The 22,867-nt window shown below is 33.5% G+C and overlaps 1 protein-coding gene across 2 annotated transcripts; it reads right to left on the bottom strand.

Moving 5' to 3' along the window:
• Positions 1-2,105: 2,105 nt before the first annotated feature.
• On the bottom strand, positions 2,106-22,866 carry LOC138309164 (cadherin-related family member 3-like). 2 transcript variants are annotated; one of them, XM_069250322.1, is made up of 6 exons: positions 14,719-22,866; positions 12,734-14,576; positions 10,983-11,159; positions 10,325-10,581; positions 9,014-9,954; positions 2,106-8,218 (listed from the first exon to the last, which is right to left on the bottom strand). In XM_069250322.1, the coding sequence occupies exons 2-6, from the start codon at positions 12,789-12,791 to the stop codon at positions 8,119-8,121; spliced, it is 1,533 nt and encodes a 510-aa protein (XP_069106423.1). In that variant the 5' UTR covers positions 12,792-14,576; positions 14,719-22,866; the 3' UTR covers positions 2,106-8,118. The 2 variants fall into 2 exon arrangements, with proteins under 2 accessions (XP_069106423.1, XP_069106422.1); XM_069250321.1 differs by having other exon boundaries at positions 12,734-22,866.
• Between the last annotated feature and the right edge of the window lies 1 nt (position 22,867).

Genomic DNA, 22,867 nt, shown 5'->3' with positions numbered 1-22,867 from the left:
TAATTTGCGTTCTCGTGAGATTATGGGAGATTTTCTATCTGGTGACAATGAAGTGTTATACAGAGTCTGGAATACAACGGTTGATTCCTAATGTTCCGTTGGGTTGAGGACAAAACATCTTAGCAGCATGGATTTTAGATTCATATATATATTATGTAAGAAAGTAACATATATCAAAATAGTTGATGTACATTTTTTCTAATTATGAGTTGATGTCAGGGATATAGCGTAGATATGTTTTGCTTTTTGTTCACTTGGATTATAAATGTATCAATAAGAGAAATTACTTTCCTTGCATAGATTTTAAATTCGTTTATATATTGTGTAAATAGGTAAGATATCAAAATTAGCGATGCACGTAAAATCATGTCAGGGATATAACGTACATGTTTATAATTTTTTTCTGCTTATACAATTGTGAGACATTGAAACTATAACAAAATTAATATGCACCATACACTTAATATGGGACAGAAAATTTAATTGAAATGTGATACAACGAATCCTTGAATAAACTTGAACATACATTTAATTATATTTACACCTGCGTATTTATTTTGCTATTTTTGCCATACAACAATGTGTTAGATTGATTCTTCTATATAGAACACAATCGTGAGACATTGAAACTATAACAAAATTAATATGCACCATACACTTAATATGGGACAGAAAATTTAATTGAAATGTGATACAACGAATCCTTGAATAAACTTGAACATACATTTAATTATATTTACACCTGCTTATTTATTTTGCTATTTTTGCCATACAACAATGTGTTAGATTGATTCTTCTATATAGAACGCACATACATACACCATACATTTTTGGGAAGAAAACTGTAGAAAAAGGGTATTGACGAACTAGTAAATATAAGATTGGATGAATAAGTAAATAAATGTAAACCAGTAAATATAAGATAAAATGATTGGATGAACAAGTAAATATTAGATAAAATGATTGGATGAACGAGTAAATATTAGATAAAACGATTGGATGAACAAATAAATAAACTATAAAACGATTGGATGAGCAAGTAATTATAAGATAAAACGATTGGATGAACCAGTAAATATAAGGTAAAAGGACTGGGTGTAACAGTAAATATAAGGTAAAAGAATTGTATAAGGTAAAAGAATTGATTAAGCGATTAAATGAAAAAGTGAATATAAGATAAAACGTTTGGGTAAACTAGAGTGTAGTAAATAAAAAAAGAGATTGTATTAACCCACTGTTCGACTAGACAATAGGCTAGTTTTACCACAACTACACCCAAACGTTCTGTTTACACAGGTAGATAACATTGTCCCTATACACCAAGTGACACACATGTAGCCAGGTAACATGTGGCGATTTATTCGTTGTGATTTGTAAAGGCCTGCTACATTTGCGATGTTAACACGTTTACAGTTTGTATAACGTCAGCGATATTCCGGGTACTGTGTAACTTCAATAATAAATGTTTTTCTTACTTCTGTTAGTTGGCGTTATGACCTCCAGTAATTGCGTGGTAATTAGGAAGACATCGGGAAACATAAGACCATTCGCGTGAAGAGAATAAACATTTAAGTTAATTATGTCTCCATTATTCAGGAATTAAGTGAACTGATGATAATTGAAGTTATTACTTAAGGAACTCGTACAAACGCATTTAAAAAAATTTAAGAGCCGTTTCGGGTAAGGAATATACATTTAAAGATAGAAATACATCCGCCACCCGAACCTTACACAACAAATACAATCATTACCGATGAACGTATTTTAACATTAGCAGGTCTTTTCAATTGGAACGATGTTTATCGTCCACGCAGCAGGTGTCACGGTCAACTAACTAGGAAAGTGTATTTCGCTGTCACTGATTAACTTTAAACCATACAAACGTTATTCGGTGTACATCACACCATTTAACCATGAGTATTCTGTCATAATAACCGCGTCTTTTTTTCTGGATAATTCTCTGACACTGCGACAATTGAATAGTGAAGTTAAGTTTCAAACATTTATTATAATAACTGAAAAGTATCACAAGGAAGTAAGATGTTTATTTCTTTTATTTAAAACAAGTCAGAATAATTAACTTTAATAATGGCAAATAACTGGTGAAAAGTCAAAATTTTCTGATGACTTACCTTTTTTTGGAAAAGGAAATTTATACCGAACTTAAAAAGGTAATAAAAATGATATGGTTGTGTGCCTGATTTTGAGATATTAAAAATGAATCAAAGATGGCTATTTGACGTAAATTGTGATTTTTTACGGAATTTCAATGTTTTTTTACACGACAAACAAAACAATATTTTGCAAATTAGTTTTCTGATAAGTATGCATATTCGCAGAAAAAAGACAAAACCAATGTTGTCTTTAAGATAACAATAATATCAAACAGTCAATCCGTCATTTTTGCAAATTTTGTTAATTTCATTATCATTTGATAAAAAAAAATCAAATAACTTTATCTCCAATTAAATGTAAAAAATATTATAACAATAGTTATGATTCTAATTTTAAATGCTTATCATGTTCAGTGAACCTAAAGCAGATTAACAGCACCTCTCCACAAAATGTAAAAATCTACCTTTTCAAAATGCCTGCCAAATTGGTCAGGTCATAAAAATTGAGTATACAAAATTCTACAAGCAATAGAAACCATACTAATGTTTGACATATTTTCCATATCGCAACCTGCTACCAATTACTTTTTGAAAATCACATAAAACTCTTTTATTAATGTTGAATTGAGACGTCAACGAGACTGAAACCTCACCAGAGCAGATCCTTAGCGAGAGTTTAAGCAACTTAAATAATAAACACGTTTCAGTCATTTGCAAGATGGGATCAACTACATGAAGGGGTAACTTGCAAGAGTGGTGACACGTTCAATAATTTGATGTGGTAAGAGCGAGTTGCATTTTGAAATTATATCACATAGCTAGTTTTAGTTTACAAAATAGAGATAAAACTTAGTGATGTTTCTATATAAGTGTAGAAAACACCGGGTCGCTTGTTGCGATTCTGTTTACCGAGACCATCAAACGATGTCACATTTTGATTATGCTTATGACGTCATAATTTGTTATTGCAAATGATACGATAATTAATGACATGGCTATGTGACATTCTTTAAACGACCAGTTATGCAATGAAACATATTCAGCTCCACTTAAGACATTAAACGATTATATCATTTGTGGATAATGGGGTTTTGAAGTTTTTTTGTAGTGTTTTATAGGAACCTTGGGGGAAAATGTCATAGAAGAGTTGACCCTAAGCAAAACACTTTGTAGATTGTTTAGTTTTTAAGTACGACTTAAGATATTTCAATATTTAAACAGGTAAACGTTACCTTTATCAAAGTACAAAAAGCATTTTTTCTTAACAAATTAAACATTATTAATATGGACGAATATATAAGTATTACATGAATTTGGACGGACATATTAGAATGACATAAATTTGGACGAATTTATAAGTATTACATTATATTAGGCGAATGTATTAGTATTAGCAAAACATAACTATAATATTACTTTGGACAGATGTGTACAATTGTTACATAACATTACTTTGGACGGATGTGTACAATTGTTATATAACATTAATTTGGACAGATGTGTACAATTGTTATATAACATTAATTTGGACAGATGTGTACAATTGTTATATAACATTAATTTGGACAGATGTGTACAATTGTTATATAACATTAATTTGGACAGATGGATGTACAATTGTTATATAACATTAATTTGGACAGATGTGTACAATTGTTATATAACATTAATTTGGACGGATGTGTACAATTGTTATATAATATTACTTTGGACGGATGTGTACAATTGTTATATAACATTAATTTGGACAGATGTGTACAATTGTTATATAACATTAATTTGGACAGATGTGTACAATTGTTATATAACATTAATTTGGACAGATGTGTACAATTGTTATATAACATTAATTTGGACAGATGTGTACCATATAATTATGTCTCGAAACGTGCTTTAATTATGACATTGATTGGTGCATTATGCATATGAACGTAAAAACAATATTATTATATATAGTGTCTATAAATAAACAAATACACCTTCATAATAAGAATGATACGAGACGCAGAACACGTAAGCATAAAATCTTAGTACAAACAATTGATATATACGATTAATTGAAAGAAAAAGAATGCGTAGCAAGATCAGTATAATGTGTACCAGTACATATAAAAAAACCTCCGTATTGATTATTATTATTAAACTATTACAGCTGTCAATATACAAGAACAAACAGTATAAATCTCAATCAAGTCAGTCAATCTCATTATTTCACTGGCATTACCTAGACCTATAAGCGCCTGTAAAACGAACTAAGAATTCACTTGTGGTAATTTACCACCAGTTTGCAGTATAATTGTAAAATGAACGTAGTTTTATGGGCGTTTATATAAGGTCGTATTGCATCGATACAAAATACAAACATACCGGAACAAAAGTTGATCGTGTGCCTCTAGGGTATTAACACAGAGAATAAAAGATGATCTTGAAATAAAGTAAACACGGCGTGATGGATAAATGATTAACTATATAGAAAAGAAAACCAATTTAATTAACTATAGTAATAATATTTTGCGAGACAATCTTGATGTCAATCATCAAAGTTTGAGTTGTCTCTCTTTCATTACTCCCTTTCTGGCGATGTCCACACACATCGATATATATTATTTTAGTAACGAAGTGAATGTTAACAAAGATATTTTAAGTAAAACCTAATACTTAGAATATTTTCATTTCAGTATGTTTACATATACAAGATAATTTCAAATGTTCATATTTAAAAAAAGAAATATCTGGAATCACTCATATTGCAATCAAATGTATTATACATCGGAGGGTCCCACATGCACTCCCTCAAAAAAACCCTCCGAACCAATATTTTTCTTACCCCTTATGACCCATTGATCCCAAACCAAAAGGTAAACATTGCATAAGTTGGGATGAACTTCCGGTTATGACGTCATAAAGATGGCCGCCATCTCGAATTTCACTAAAAAGTGAAAAATAGTCATAGCATCGACATTTTTCAACCAAAGTAGACAAATGAGGTATCAAAACGACCACAATAGAACATATTTTGCTTGACGCAGCGAAAATGATTCCCAACAACAAATTATCATTCGTAATCAGTTATTTTATGTCTTATCAATCAGTTAAAACAACAACAAATACAAAAATATAAAAAAGAATGATTGTTATACCCTAATTAGGTTTACAAAGCATCACCGGGTACGTATAATGGACATATGATATTTTTCGAACTTAAAACCGCTGACACTACAGTTTCCTGGTGTATTATAATTTCCTTAAATAGAACATTGACTATTGATGATTTATACGTTGAAAAAAGATTAATGTAAAGTTGACAGAATATCTAGGTGGGACCAGTCACAGTTTAACATAATCCATTTTCATGTTTGAAATTTTGGAGATTAGCAGTGTCTCAAAAATAATTATTACAGCACAACACCTACTGATAGCGTAGCAAATGTAACATAAATAAGCCTGTCTTTCCGTTAATATCATTAACGGTTTCCAGAACGTTTGTGTCTTTGAAAATGAGCACATTCATTGTTTATTTCCTATGCATAGCATAAGCAAAATGTCAGATGGTTACTACAGTGTCACATATATTTCTTTCACTGGTTCTTAATGATAACCATTATTATTGTGCGTGCTTTCTCGACTCACTGCTCTATCCACTGAAGAGACTCGGCATGTCTGGTAGTTGGACATCTAAATAAGAGTAATCGAGATATCAGTATCAAATTCGGGATTCTAACACATATGTATATGCTGTTTAAGATTTCTCCAGCATAATGGAAATTACACCAGATCCACATTCTTCGAATGGTGGAATTGGTTGTCCTTAGTACATAGCTTCATAATTCGTATGAAGTACCATTCATCAATGCTGTGGACCCTCGTACGACCATAAATGGCACAGGTGATATCAACGAGGTCGTTAATGAGGCCATAAATGTTAAATGTTTTTCATTGGTCTGACTTTTCCCCACTCCCTCGAAGACAAAGAACTAATGAAAGAAACATGTGGCACTGTAGTAACCATTTGATATTTCCATACGTTATACACAGGAAATAACAATGGATGTGCTCATTCTTAAAGACGCAAAGTGTTCCGAAGAGTGTCATGGTATTTACGGCTTACCTCAGTTTTAATTTGATACCATATAGCTACGAGGGATGTTCCGAAATTAATGTTACTTGCGCAATATCTCGTAGAAATCGTGCTAAATGGGCTTAAAACTACCTCGTGGCGATAGCGTGATATCTGAAGCGTAATATAGGTAAATATCTCGCTCACAATTACACTGACCTTGGTGCTGTGTACATTGTTTTGTAGCGCACTCGTTACACTCTATACAAATATTGTTGGCAAGAGAGTTGAAAACGTATTGAAATTAGGGCCTATATCAAACGTAGGTCTCTATTTGGCTTAAAGCTGTTGGATATTCATCGTGAGGTGTGTGATATATATGGGAAGGGTCAAATGTCATATATGACTATTTGTAGGTGGGTTGCTCGATTTAAGTCAGGACACCAGCAGCTTAAAGATGCTGCCCACACAGGTCGCCCTGCAACAACAACAACAAAGCATAACATTGAACTAATTCGGCAAATCCTTGAAAAAGATGCAAGGTACACTGTCCGGCCATCTTGATGTTATAACCGGAAGTTCATCCCAACTTATGCAATGCTAACATTTTGATTTGTGATGGGTGGGTCATAAGGGTTAAGAAAAATATTGGTTCGGAGGTTTGAGGGGGGTGCATGTGGGACCCTTCTAGCCCATGGCCTAACATTATTAAGCCATCGTTTCCAGTAAAAGCATGTTCATATTATCAATTAACTAAAAAGTACCTGTAAGCATGGTCAGTGACAATATGTTATATATCTTATCGGATATGTACTTGATGTTAAATACATAGTAGCTATATTCTGTATTTGCACATTACAGAGTTATCTGCCTTTGAGGGTAGGTATTGATTGTGACTTCATGTGTTTGCGGGCGTAATGTCATACTTTTGCAAAATTGACATGAATTTTTTATAAAAAAATGACTTCACAATGGATGCATACACGCACAGGAGGCAACTTTGTTATATGCAAAGACGGAATAAATGTAGCTATACGTGTTACAATGAATGAGCTAACATCTTTGTGTTTTGAAGACCAGAATGTGGTGTTTTCATTGGTCATATATCTGTTTATGACCACAACGCTTTTGCTATTAAGCGAAAGGCCTTCCGCTTTCTCACAGTTGGTGAACTGAAATTTCCTCTAAAAGGATCATAGAAAGCCCCCAACAGCCACCAAAGTTATGACATTTTAAAAATATAAATAACTATTTTTTAATCAAAATTATATCCAAAGTTGTCCTATATTGTGAACAAGATGATGATAGTTTGTCGATAGGGTATCAAAGTTGTTCTATCTTGTGAACAAGACGATGATAGTTCGTCGATAGGGCATCAAAGTTGTTCTATCTTGTGAACAAGATGATGATAGTTTGTCGATAGGGCATCAAAGTTGTTCTATCTTGTGAACAAGACGATGATAGTTCGTCGATAGGGCATCAAAGTTGTCCTATCTTGTGAACAAGATGATGATAGTTTGTCGATAGGGCATCAAAGTTGTTCTATCTTGTGAACAAGACGTTGATAGTTCGTCGATAGGGCATCAAAGTTGTCATATCTTGTGAACAAGACGATGATAGTTCGTCGATAGGCATCAAAGTTGTTCTATCTTGTGAACAAGACGATGATAGTTCGTCGATAGGGCATCAAAGTTGTTCTATCTTGTGAACAAGACGATGATAGTTTGTCGATAGGGCATCAAAGTTGTTCTATCTTGTGAACAAGACGATGATAGTTTGTCGATAGGGCATCAACGTTGTTCTATCTTGTGAACAAGACGATGATAGTTTGTCGATAGGGCATCAGAGTTGTCTTATCTTGTGAACAAGCTGACGGTAGATTGTAGATGCGACACCAAGATTGACTTATCCGGTGAAGAAGACGACAGTATTATGCCGATAGGACAGTTAGGTTGTTGCTACAGTAATAATGTCAGGTTTCCTAAGATTGTTGTTGTGCAGGCCATTCTCAGGAAGACTTGGCGCTGTCTTTGTTTTCTTTTGATTCCTGAAGTGATGAAAGATCATAAAATAAGAAATCAAATAGTAATTTTATTCAAGCGGGACAAAGGACACTTAAAAAGTCTTTTTTGATAGTTTTTAGACTCAGTGACAAAGCGATTCATATAAAAAATAATACAACTAAATGGAGGCTTCTGAACCCGAGCACACGTTTCCTCATGGCAAGCATGCTGATTACCGGGTGGTATGGCCTATTCAACGATGCTCAACCGCCAACAGGGCATAAACGATACTCATCATTTAAACAATAATTAGTGTTTAATTGTGATTATATATGTTTAATTAACACAAAAATAACATGAAATAATTTATTTTGCTTCTGGTGTTTCACAATCAGTACCTCATTACATATAGGACAACGTGACATGGATTTTTTTTTCGAAACGCAATTAATCAATTTTAATATTATTTTCTTTAAATATAATTAGAAGCTCAAAATTTTCAATGGTTGTAATAGTGTATGGTAATTACAGTTGAACTCGGTTAATACGAACTCGAAGGGACCTATATAAAACTTCGAGTTATCCGAATGTTCGAATTAAGTCTACTGACGATCTCTTTACATGGTAATAGATCTACTTGTTCCGTGTCGTAAAACGATGTGAGCAAGAAATATATCACAATCGTCGATGGTGGTTGCAAAATCATAACAATAAAACATACGTAAAATTTGTAACTGAAGATGTCTAATGATTCGTCTGTTGTTGTTTTATATTGAGAAAAAATACCATCTATCAGTGGTGTAGCATTTTAAAACAATAATGGGGTGCGAAACACTTACTTGTACAGGCACAAGGCGATGATGATAGTGGCAATGCCCACAGCGACTACCAATGGTATGATCCAGCAGATATCGAGTCTAGTGTAGGTGACGTCTCCAGTTTGTGTTGGACATGCTGGCTGCTTGGTTAGTGACGTCAGTGGAACAGTTCCGTCTGAACACGTACTGGTCAGATAGTGACGACATTTAGAACACATCGTCGTAGGACAGACGTCTATACCAGTGTCATCTACTACGCGCTTCTTCCGTGAAGGAAGTAACGTAGGGGTGGCCGTTTGGATTTCTTTTGGTGGTGTGGTCGTAGTTGATGACTCGTTACATAGATCGCATCCTCTCTCATCCTCTGCCGTACAGAAAGGTACAATCCACACCTTGACATGCGCTGTGACCGGGTTAATGTTTCTACGAAGTCCGCTATTTGCTGCAACGCTGAATGTAAGTACACCATTCTTTACCGTGTTGAGCGGGAGTGGGGATATCAGTTGTATAAACCCTGTAGATGATTCTACACTAAAATACATATTCCCTGTTACTATTGCATATGTTACAGTGTCGCTACCATCTGCATCATCGGCATGGACGTATCCAATGTTAACTCCTGTTATTTTTGCGTAATCTTCCGGAATTAGTATGTCGTAACTACCGCTTCCGGTAAACACAGGAACATTATCATCGATGTCAATAATATTAACGATCAGTGTTGTAGTATTGAACAGACCACCCTGATCGATAACCTGTAAGGTGAATATAAGTACATCCGGGTCAATGTTATTATCCACGTCGTATCCCCCAAGGAGAAGGATATTTCCGGTAGTTCTATTTATATCAAAACGTGTCCCTTCAACAGATGGGAATATATTATTTATTTCATACCAAAGCGTATCGTTTACATCAACATCGCTTGCTTTCCCGGGTAAGACTACAAATGGGTCCTGAGAAACCTAAAGTAAAACATAAAACAATAGGATATGTCAAGTTCATCCATTAAAGAAATAAAATAGGGAAAAATAGAACAATCCTTTTTTGGTGGCGTAAAATGCTCTATTAACATATAGGATAATTTTATGACGAATATGGTTAAGCAACAGGAGACAACACACCAATCAACTGGCAACTGTTCCACGTGGATTTGAATTCGCCACCAACAAGTGGAGGGCTAGAATAACGTATCTCGATACCATGGCATTGGGTCCAAAGCTTCCTCTTTAGTACCACAGTAATACACCATTGATTACCCACCCATTCATTAAGGTATGTCAAGAATCTAGAACATCAAAATATGTGTTATCAGAAAAATAGCTTTGTATTTACCGAACTCTCAGGTGCAGTGATGAAGAAGTTGGGACTCGAGAATTCTGGAGGTTCATTAACATTGGTGATGTTGATGTCAAGTACACCAATGCCTGCGGTGTTTGGTAGCGCCTGCCGTTTTTGCACTCCTCCTGTTGGGAACACTAGCTCGCCTTCTCCAGAACCCTCTATACCGAGTTGGAGCAAGATGATTTGGTACTGGTTTGGAAGTGTCTCATAATCCAACGTGGCGCCTTGTTTGACGGTTACTGCAAATCCTAGTAATAGGAATAATTCATTGTGTTGTTATGTTAATACGTTATGTTAATTTATGTACTTTGTACATGTATGTTAAAGGGTCAAGTATAGCTAAAGTGCACGTAGAGATAGCCATGGGAACAATCTAACATGGTAACTAGTGTCTTATCAAAACAATGGCAAATGATGTAAAGAAAAAATAACGATAATTACTTCATAAAGTTATAAAAAATATAATAAACATGATAAAATAAATAAAATGAAAATAGTAAATTTAATTCAAGAACATTTGAAAGATAGAAATTAAATTTATTTGAAATAAAACTAAATAGTGAAGTAAAATTCCGAAATTAAAATTATCCATATGTAATCACTGTAGTGTACACGATTCAAGTTCTAATATTGAAGGTTCATATCCTACCGACTGGTACAACACTGACGAGGAAGAGAGTCTCAGTCTCCGGAGGATCATACTGGATGATATAGTCTAGAGGAGAGAATGGACGCGTACTGATGGTTATTGTAAACACCGGGGTACCTCCGGGACTGTTCTCAGCTATACTGGCAGAGTTGGGCAGATTTCCAAACTGTGCCGTCACTGTAAATGGTACACAATGTATAAAAGAATGTCCGTCATATATGCTTATTTTTTGTATTTTTATTACTCGATATGTCTTATTTTCACAGACTTAAAAATCAAGAGCGAAGGAAATATACAGGAAACACAATAGACAATTATCAAATATTAAAAAAGACATTGACCCATTTACGGCAGTCGTGAACGTTAATGTTTTTTTTATTGATGAGACTAAAGTTATCATGTAACTTCAAACTTCAAACAAAACGTGACTAAACCCGAATATGGCGTTGTCTAGAAACTGCCAACTAAAAAGTACGGTTATCATAACAACTGTCTTTTATTTGTATACGATACCTAGAGAACACATTAATAAATCGTGTGAATTTGTCTGATTCGGTTGTACATATATGGCATTAAAAATGTTTAAATCGAAAACAAATAGTAAGGATACTTTGTTACAATCGTTACTTGGTATTGAAATCCCTAAGAATAAGGAAATGGTTGGAATAGTTCATAAGAGAATTGATTTATATATTAACACACTTATGTGGTATTTATTACAACGCATAGTTTCAGTGAATAGGCGATTTGGATCGATATTGAACTGTTTCAGCTTTTAAAAAACCCCAATTAACTTGTTCTTTTAAAATGTCCTATGTTGATATATATTAGAATTATATGTATTGTACAGTAATGTTACAATCTTCGACAAGGGTATCCAATACCATGAATATCACAAATTCATTAGCATCCATGATATCAAAACTAAAAATAATAATCATCAGATAACAAGATTTATCATGAATACTTTTTTAATAATTCAAAATGCTTTTGTATGTCAAAATACAATGCGAGTACCATTCACGAACATGCACACATTTAGATTTACTTTTAAGTAACACATATCAATTTAAATATCATATAGGATAAACAACATTCAATCATATCAATATATGACTACAGAACAATCACGCCACCTATTAATATATATTTACGCCTCATGGAATTATAATTTTTTTTCTCTAATTCTTATCCATCAAATGCTTATACATATTTAAACATAGAGTATCGCCTTAAAAAATATCAGTGACCATTATCATGCTTTCATGGATGCAACATTATCGCTCTTGAACGCTTTTTTCCTAATGTGAAAAAGAATCCCCCTGAACATCAAACAACATTTGGTAAAAGACGAGCAATATATATAAATTCGCGGTCAATTCATTTTTGGCGAGCTTTGATATCCGCAAATAAAATGGAATGAATGACAAATAAAGCCTTGTTAAAGGTAGAAAATAACAAATGTGTGATAATTTCTAAGTATCAAAGACAGAATCGCAAACTTTCCTCCAGCCAACAGCTGTAAAGGGTCGACTAAATGTTTCATTAAGAGGATGTATTCTTTCTACCAGAAAGTGTATATGAGATACGTAAGTGTGATGGTACATACTGAATCCTAATGGATTGCATTAGTAAGTTCCATGTAAGACGTTTAGCTTTATAATTCCTTTAATGATAGTAAATGAAAAAGGATAGAAATAACGAATAGAAAATGCATTTAAGAAATAACAAATAGAAAAGCTACTTCTTACCTTCATTTGATATTACCAATACAATTAAAGACACAACACAGGCGGTTTTGTAAGTCATACTGTCCACAATATCACAGACTGTTTTCTCTCAAAATGGTGTTCTATGTGCCGCCTTCCACCGAGAAGCTGTCTGTTAAATAGCTGTACCAAGTGTACCGGCACGTGTCCGATAAAAACGATTGCAATACCTTGATAACGGACTTTTAAACTCCACCAGGCGTATCCTAAGTGTTGACCATGTATCTTGGTTTGCCATAAAAAATCACGGAAAAATCCAATTTACATCTGACGGGTTTTGAAATGGTAATTTAGTAAATAAGGTTTAGAACAGGTTGTTCTGACACTGTTAATACATTTCAAAAGGAATTAACGGCGTAAAAATGATACTTAGCTGTGAGCAGGACGTAGATGAAATGATCGTATTCATGGTGTGATGATAACATTACTGTGCGAGATAGGAAAAATATTGACTTCAAAATAATAAACTCAACTTTCTACGATTTAATTGATTTGATTCGCCCTAAATGAGCTGTTGCAGTTTATTTAATATTTTAACTTCACGAAGAGATACACGTCCAATGAACGTCCACGGTTATTTAAGAATAAATTATAGAGCACTGACTGTTTCTCACTTTACGTATCCTCGCTAACTTATACAACTTAGTAAGAATACAGGTAATTAACGGATAAATGAGGTACGACGTTTGTGCCACGGGGTACTACCAATATTTTATGATATTAGGTCGTGAACAGGACAAATTGCTGGGTCTAATACACACGCACTAGTACAAAATAACATTTTAATGTAAACAAGGTTATAACGGTGTTCGATACTAGTGGACGTGTTTTATTTAGGCGGAAGTCGGGGGATGGAAATACCTAGTGTTTTATAAACGCTTTATGTTTAACAGCGACTCCACCATTTTATGAAATAAGATGGAAATCGAGCACACTGTCAACCAATGTTTAAGCTTATTTTAGAAACGACAGCTCTTTTTTTCGTTTAGGTTCCAAAACGATAAAATTAGTGCTGAAATTGTCAAAAAATGTGACAATTTGAGTATTTTGGTCATCCAAATTGAAGGGGTAGACTAACTGTGAGTTAGAACTATTTTTTTCAAACAAAACACTGGTTTGTTCAATTGTGCAAACAATTATACCTCAGACAGACAAACCAGTTAAATTCCGGTTGAGTCTCAGTCTCGTATATGTGTTAAATATCTATCTTTGATTTACCTAATCGAATACGATAATATATGATTTTAACTCCATTTGCAGCAAAAGTATGAACTCCTAAATCGAAAATCTATATTAGAAAAAAACAACAAGGTAGTTATAGGAACATTTTGATATCCTTAACCCAAAGATGTGATTACTTAAAACATATTTCTCTCTGTATCAAAGGTGTGGTTATTCATGAAGTAATAGTAAAAACCCTTTAAATCAGTTACACCTACAGACGTCTAACAAACATTTATCTGTAAATTGATTTTCTATATGATGTTCTTACCCATAATGCATTAGATATATAGGTACATATGTAGATAGATGAAACGTGAACCCGGATATGATTCACTCTAAAATAAATAACTATCACTTGTGACTCCCTAAGCTATTCATGTGAAAAATGAATTTCCATAAAATATGTTCTCGGTTAGTGTATCTATCATCAAATCAGTATATGAATGTGTTACTCGTTTCAATACTCATAACAAGTCTTGTCAATGTCCTACTGCTATCGATGGATTTCCTCCAGTACGAATATGAGTACGAGCAGTTTGAATTTTAATATTTCAAATTCTAATTATTGTATATCTATAAGCACGATTCAACTTTGAATTTTCTGTTTTATTCATCAATCCGCCTGGTATCTAGTGGTTTTACCGATATAACATGTTTGGATATGTCACTAGTGTTATGTAACCTGGAACGTTTTTCATAGGCTGAAAACGCAATGTGACGTCAGCTGTACACTGAGACGTTACCTGACAGGATTCGAAGACGTCTTGACAAAATGGCGGCACATTTTTCATAAATGTAATCATAGCAAAATCAATTTTGACTGAAATAAAATGATCATGCAGCTATCAACATCGTTGAATCAATCTATTTTGAAAATAGCCATTCACCCCCCCCCCAAAAAAAAATGTTTGAATTAAGAACATTAATTAATGTTTATCATATATATTCTGTTCCAAATTGACAAGTTCCTCATCAAAAACATCAAAATATTATAAGTAATTAGGAAAATTAAAGTTCAAAACTATTTTTATTTCCTTAGATGAACATAAAATTGTCCATTTAGTTTTCTGCATGTCAAACATTATCAATACAATCTCATAAAAATAACATAAATAGAATATGTTGATATTATCAATAATAATTTTATAATATCATAATTTATAAATCCACCAATAGCTATACAATTCATTACTTTTGTTTTTCAAGTCAATTGTCCTTTAAAGCCGGGTCATTCCTGCACGAATAGCAAATATCGAACATCCTCTTGTTGATCTATGCAGACACACGCGTGCAAGTCTCAACAATAAGGTACCACGAAATACAATACATAGCGCATGTACACCTTGATCCGCGTACAATACACGTACAGTATATAGCGTGTACCAGCGTGTAAACAACTTACCTAACTCCTTAAACAAGATGGACTGATGTAATTTACGATAATCGATATAAAAGCATTGTCAATTTATAATGATGATATATATTTGGTCGAAAAATGCAGCTGATTATCATAGTCTACTCTAGCAATAAATTCGATAATAGTTGACATTGTACTCTCAGTACTTTGATATGTCGTTATAAAGGCATGAAGTTATGAAGATTTTTTTCACAATGACTAATGCCGGGTAAAAGGTAAGGGGCGCTAGAGTTATCAAAAACGGCACAATCGGGTTTAAACTATTATAGACATATGTATATTCACGATGCTCTTCCCGCGAAGAATGCTATTTTTTATCAAAAACAGAAGCAGACGAATAAGTATTTTTCTTCAGTTATTAAGATTACTTTATTTTGATCTTCTTATTTCAAAAGATAACACTATTAATTATGATTAATCGCATCCCGAATAAAAAATCCCATGGCATTATGCCCTATATGGAATTAAGTACAAAAGGTGCATGCAGCAAAATCATTTTATATACACTTTTGTGTTAGTTAGACATATACAAACACGATTAAACATTAATTATTGTTCAAATGATGGGTATCGTTAATGCTCTGTCGGCGGTAGATTTAACTAATTTAAATTTAAAAAATCAAACAATTATCTATTTCACCCTATATTTGTTTAATACGATATGACTCAATGTTTCTTAGAACTAAAATCTTTTACAGGTATGATGGTTATGGGGTTTGTTCACAATATGATGGAAAGTGAATTTTAATAGATGGAGCATGTTCTTATGACATGGATATCATGTTCTAACGATAAATATCAATATATATGACTACAGATGAAGCGATATGAGTACAGAAAATGAAACTGAATTTTCATGTATTGTTATGCACAATTTAAAGTTGTATGGTCTATAACCTTTCTCATTTTGTCATCGAGAAAAATTACATTTAAAGTGTTTAATCTAAATATTGACACTATGTCAATAGCATATTGATGCTTTTATGGATAAGAACCATCAAATTTAAGCATCAATATTCACACATTTTATATTTTATGACAGTTTGCGATGGTGAAAATTTCAAGAAATACAACTTTAACTAAAACACTAACGGTTCCATACACACACGATTTTTTTTACTTCTGATTTAAATATTTAATGGTATGTATCACTCACGAGGGCCGGTTTACGTATCAGTGTATCTTCAGTTAATATCACCAACAAGTTACTCAAAAAAATGTCATTACATAATAATTATCAGCTTTGATTGGTGTTGTTGTTTACATGTGCAATTTAATGATTCTATCATCATTTCATCTTCATATTCATATCAAAATACATTAAGGGCTAATGTAAATTGTTGAGTAAACTACTGCCTAAATGGATATCATAAACGTTTATGTTTTTTACATGTTATTTTGTAATAAACGATTTCCGTGAACACCCGGTGAGGTTTGGCAGTGCCAGGCTCCAAGTATACTGCCAGGTAAACAAATCCCTATCTCTCTCTATAAAATACCTTGGTATCTCCCTGCATCCGGGTTTATCAAACTATCAAGCACTTAATTTTCCTTGCTGCATTGAATACTAAAGTCATCACATGGATATATTAACCAGTTAGATTGGAATTCAAGTTAACATTGGTTGACTGGCTTTGCTTCGAAGTGTAGAGATACTCACTGGAGTACAATACTGGTAATTGTAATAGTATATACGAGCGTGTATTTACTGTTTGAGATATTTACAAACTCAAAAACGAAAACTACTGATTTTGAGTTAGATACATCCGACATATTTTTATTTGGCCCAGTCTAGTTTGATCTACTGTCAGTAATGCTTCTTTTCTATTTTGTTTTCTTGTTCTTTTCCACCTTGTTTGATAGTTCATACTTATTGATTACAAATATTGACAATTTGAAAACTTAAGCTTATTCAATATGATCGACTAACATGTAATATACTAAATTCTTTCATACCTACACGTGTAATACTGGCTGGTCTATGGCAATACACTCATGTCGCCTGAGGCTGTATTGCGGCTACCCATGCAATAAAGTCTCGTAACGTCACGGCGTCAACAAAATCTCTTTTTTTCTCGGTAAAATTTTAACATTTTTTTCACAAAATTGACCGGTTTTACTATAAAAGATGCATGCAACGGAATTTGTGTTGAAAAATATCATGTAATTTTTCATGTATGGAAATTGACTTCATGCAGTCGTGGATTTCTTCGAATTTATTTCAAAATGGCGGGATATTATAGTTGTAAAATTGCAATAAAACGTCGAGGTATGACACAAGAATACTCTTTCATAAGTGGATATGACGGATAGGGATATTCTACCCTCGGGATCACAAAATATTGCAAAACCCTCGACAAGCCTCGGGTTTTACTACATTTTGTGACCCTCGGGTAGAATATCCCTATCCTTCATATCCACTTTTGAAAGAGTCTAATAATATCACTATCTATATATTAATATTAATCCCAAACACTGCACACAATATTCACGGTTGGTTTGGTAAGATATATACACAGCTTCATAACATTTTTGCAGAGTGACATATAAAGTTTTATGGTTGAAATATATGTGGTAATTTTCACCTGAGTGAAAATATTTTCACTCATTATTGACCAATCAAAACACAGCAATTACCGTTTTTTGAAATATAAAACCAAAATATAATATCACGTGTATTGTTGCTATAACTATTTTCATTTTCAATTCTTGGATAAGAAATGTGTTAAATTATATTATCTTGTTTTAGTATTGGAATCATTTGGCCTAGAACTAGTATAAAGAGGTAAACATGTAATAATTCGCCTTCCTTAAGTGTCCACTCCAGGAAATATTACTGTTATTCATCACGATACAGGGAATAGTCTCTATATATCAAAATCGTGGTTCTATGCTATTTCAATACTAATAAAAATATGAAAGTTTGGTACGAATTAAATCGTACCAAACTTTCATATTTTATTAGTATGGAAATATCAAATTTATTGTGATCATAAGAAGTATGAAGAGCTAATTTTATACCATAATTTCATTTATGTGCATTAAAATATCTCTAAACCATGCAATTTCTTCCGCATGATGCTTTTATATGTGTTTAAATATTGGTAGTGGTCTGTAGGACTCAACATCAATGGTGTTATTGTAACGAAAATTATACAAACATACTAGTACTGTCTACGAGAACAGACAACATACGACGGTTGTTGTTCTGGCCGCAGGAATTCATTCCTTACATTTACATTTAGTGATTATCTGGTCTGCAAACTCTGGCATCTATAAATACCCTAGATTACATAGGGTTTAATACTTAAATATGACTTACACGTTGACGTCGATATGCCATATTGCCATACAGTTTATCCACTTAGTAAACAGATACTTGAAAGATAAGTCATTATAATTTTATCAATGTACAGTGTGTGCATTAAAATAGTTTTAAATCATGCAAGTTTTCTTTTCCTCGCATGATGCTTTTAATCTTTTAATCAATGGTCACTGCCTAAGGAAATTCTATTTTGTTTTTACACGTATTTCATTAAGTGTTCAAGTTCTAAATCCAGCGTATTGAACTATTCAATCTAAACAACATTGTGAGGTACATGTAGTTTCATGTATGTTTGGTGGAAATGCAGCATATTTGAAATATTATGATTACTAAATGATACAATGGTGATTCATCAGAAAAGTCGAAGGTAGGTTATTTCGTCAGATCGAGCGTTTAGAACTGAAATGTTTTTTAATGTAATTTACACTCCGTTGCTTCAAATACTCGTATTTAAAATCAATTTGAGATTTGTTCTCAAATAAATAAAAAATAATATCCACTCCCTCAAAGATCTATAATAAATCCTATACTAATCACCGGTAACCCCGCCCACAACTTACTGATTCCAAAATGTATCTGACCCGCCAACAAACTCATAATTCCAAAATATATCTGACCCCGCCAACAACCTACAGATTCCAAAATATATCTGACCCCGCCCACAACCTACTGATTCCAAAATACATCTGACCTCCACAACTCACTGATTCCAATATATATCTGATTCCGCCCACAAAATTACTGATTCCCAAATATATCTGACTCTGCCCACAACAGATTGATTCCAAATTACATCTGATCCGCTCATAACCTACTGATTCCAAAATACCTTTGACCTCGCCCGCAACTTACTGATTCAAACTACATCTGACTCCGCCCACAACCTACTGAACCGAAAATATATCTAACCCGGCCAACAAACTACTGTGTACTGCCTTAGCGATGTGAGAGGATGTGAAGGGATATTATGAAGAGAATCCAAACACCTTCTTGTCTTCAATTTTTCTTTATTCTCCCGGAAACCGGAAGTGAACAACTAAACGTAAAAAACAAGATACGGAGACGGAATACAATAATACAAAAAACTGCGAAATTCCGTATATTCTATTGATGGTAAAATAATACATATACCATGTATATAACAACTGATTTCAAAACAGATTCCAAAATATATCTGATTCCGCCCACAACCTACTGATTCTAAAATTTATCTGACTCTACCAACAAACTAATGATTCCAAAAAAATTAATGATCCTGACCACAACTTATTGATTCCAAAATACATCTGACCCCCACAACTTACTGATTAAAATTGTTATCTAACTCTGCCCTCAACCTACTGATTCCAAAATATATCTGACCCCATCCAAAACTTACTGATTCAAAAAATTATTTGACTCCGCTCACAACCTACTGATTCCAAAATATATCTGACCCCATCCAAAACTTACTGATTCAAAAAATTATTTGACTCCGCTCACAACCTACTGATTCCAAAATATATCTAACTCTGCCAACAACCTACTGATTCCAAAAGATATCTGACACTGCTAACAATCTAATGATTCCCAGTTCAGAAACATGAAACAGTCCACGTCATCTCGATTCACACTCACTGAGATGCAAACATGAATTAGTCGGTCCACGTCATCTCGATTCACTCTCACTGGGATGGAAACTAAAACAGTCAGTCCACGTCATTTCGATGCACACTCACTGAGATCGAAACATGAATTAGTCGGTCCACGTCATCTCGATTCACAATCACTGGGGTGGAAACTAAAACAGTCAGTCCACGTCATCTCGATTCACAATCACAGGGGCGGAAACATGAAAAAGTCAGTCCACGTCATCTCGATTCACGCTCACTGAGATGCAAACATGAATTTGTCAGTCCACGTCATCTCTATTCACTGAGATGGTGATTAATTCGGTCATGTCGCATTAAAAAGATTACACCCTTTTCAGCATAATGTAGCTCATATCGATGTTCCAGGGGCTACAATGACTTATATCCCACCCTGGATTATTTCATACGTAGAAAAACTGAAGGCAATTCAAGAGAAAAAACCCCAGACCAATCACAGGCCTGCTGAGACTGAAGATTACGGAGAGAACGACGCCTAACTCCAAAGCCACATAGTCAATCACAGTGTAGCTTTATTCGATTCTTTTGGTAAACATTAAGGGACAAAATTACATGTGTCTTCTGGTGCCTTCAGTATATTTTAGGCTTGATATAACAACTGTTAAAGTAACCCCTGGAGTATCCACGATGAATGAAGTTATCGTCATTTCAATTTTTTAATATCTTAATGCACCCGTATTGATTTAAGGGGTTTCTTAGGTGGGCTGTTTTATATAGTCCAACGTTCTGAGTTCGAATGGACAAAACGTTGGTGCTGACGTTGGTACAGAAGAGTTGCAAAATGGTTGATTATCTCAACAATGTCCGGGGTGCTACGAAGAAAATCTTATTCTTAATCAAAAGGGTGCGTCATGAAAAAGTAATTAATTTTGACATATTGGCAGGGAAAATATATCTAACTAAGCAAATTATAGTTCCAATGCTTCAAATCACAAACCAGTTAATGAATTGCTATTTCGCTTTTGAATCCCGAGGATATTACAATTTTAGGTGTTTTTTTTTTAAAATTTACATGACTTGTAAAGAATGACTTTCGAATCATTCGCCAAGGACAGATTTCAGCGCACCTAGTTATGTTAAATCAAAACGAGATCTGAACGTTGTGATATAATATCTTTAATATATATTTTGAAAACTACCAAACCATACTTAATTATGAAACTTTTTTTCTTATATAGATTTTTGAAAATAGGGGTTCATACCATAGAAAAAAATGGAAGAAAACTATATGTCCGTGTGCTCGTTTTTTAACTATTGTCCCCTCAAAGTCACCTAGTTGACAAAATATTGGATTTTATGGGAATTTTACCGTTTCACCATATACACAAGACATTAAAGCCAAAAATTCATAATAAGGTGTTTGATATGTATGGATGTTTGCTGAATTTATTTTCCAGATGTCTTCGTTAAACATATAACAGCTATGATTAAAAAGACTGATTGTTTTTCTAATAATAAGAACATATAGTACCCCTACTCCTTCATTTTGAGCTACAAAATGCGCCATTTTTGTCAAATTAAACTCTAATAAGACAAGGTTCTGGTATTAAACTTTTGTAAATGTTTTCAAAACAAACAGGGGAAAGGTTGCTCTTTCTAAATCAGGCAGAAAAATGGGGCTCCGTATGCTTACCTTTTGCCCCATTTAAATTTTCGTTATTTTTCAATATTTTACAGTAAAAAGTAAAAGTGCTAAAATTACCATTAAATGTAGAAATAAAGTGAGAAAAGTGTATATTTCATAAAATGAATGCTAAATAATTTAATTATCATGAAGTTAGTAATGATTTACAGCAAAAGTTAGCTCGATACACCTTGAAATGTTAGCGCAGTGGATGATTTAAGTAAATACAACTGAAGTAAGAAATGGTAAAACTTTGGCTCTACTCAAAGCGAAAAAAAAGACAAATTTTCAGAATCGTCCCTAAATGGGACATTTCTTAAAATCATCGCATAAAAAATTAATAATAGAAATCTAAGCATGGAGAAAAAAATTGAAAACTGGAAACTTGCTAAAGAAACTGATACATCTTATTTGAAACTCTCATAAGTTCTTTGATCTATGTCGAAACGAGACTTCAACGAGACTAAAGCCTCAGAGGAACACATCCTTAAACAGCTTATTCGGCAACAATGGACATAATGTAATATTTAATAATTCCATGTATGCACAGAGACAGCATGTTAAAACTAACATACGCTTAAAAGTAGTTAGATAAGGAATACAAGTCTATGGATTGGCAAAGACCGAACAGGAGTTTCAAACATGTTTCTGTATGTAGCAATGTTTACTTGTTGAAGACACATCCATATGGCATTTTGTAGTTTGTCGGGCACTAATCTGGTGTTCCAATGAACTATAGCGGCTTCTCGTGCAGCGTCATGCGAATTGATGCGATTTTAAATTAGATTAGTTGATAGTCGAATATTCTTCAGGGTTGACACTTTTGCGTTTTCGCGGGATATTTATATAGTCGTGAATGTTATTGAATGATAATTGG

This window comes from Argopecten irradians, chromosome 15, assembly GCF_041381155.1.
Source record: "Argopecten irradians isolate NY chromosome 15, Ai_NY, whole genome shotgun sequence".
In the NCBI taxonomy this organism is placed as follows: Eukaryota; Metazoa; Mollusca; class Bivalvia; order Pectinida; family Pectinidae; genus Argopecten; species Argopecten irradians.
The sequence above is the reverse complement of the archived record's forward strand: the minus strand, read 5'-3'. Positions and strand labels throughout refer to the sequence as shown.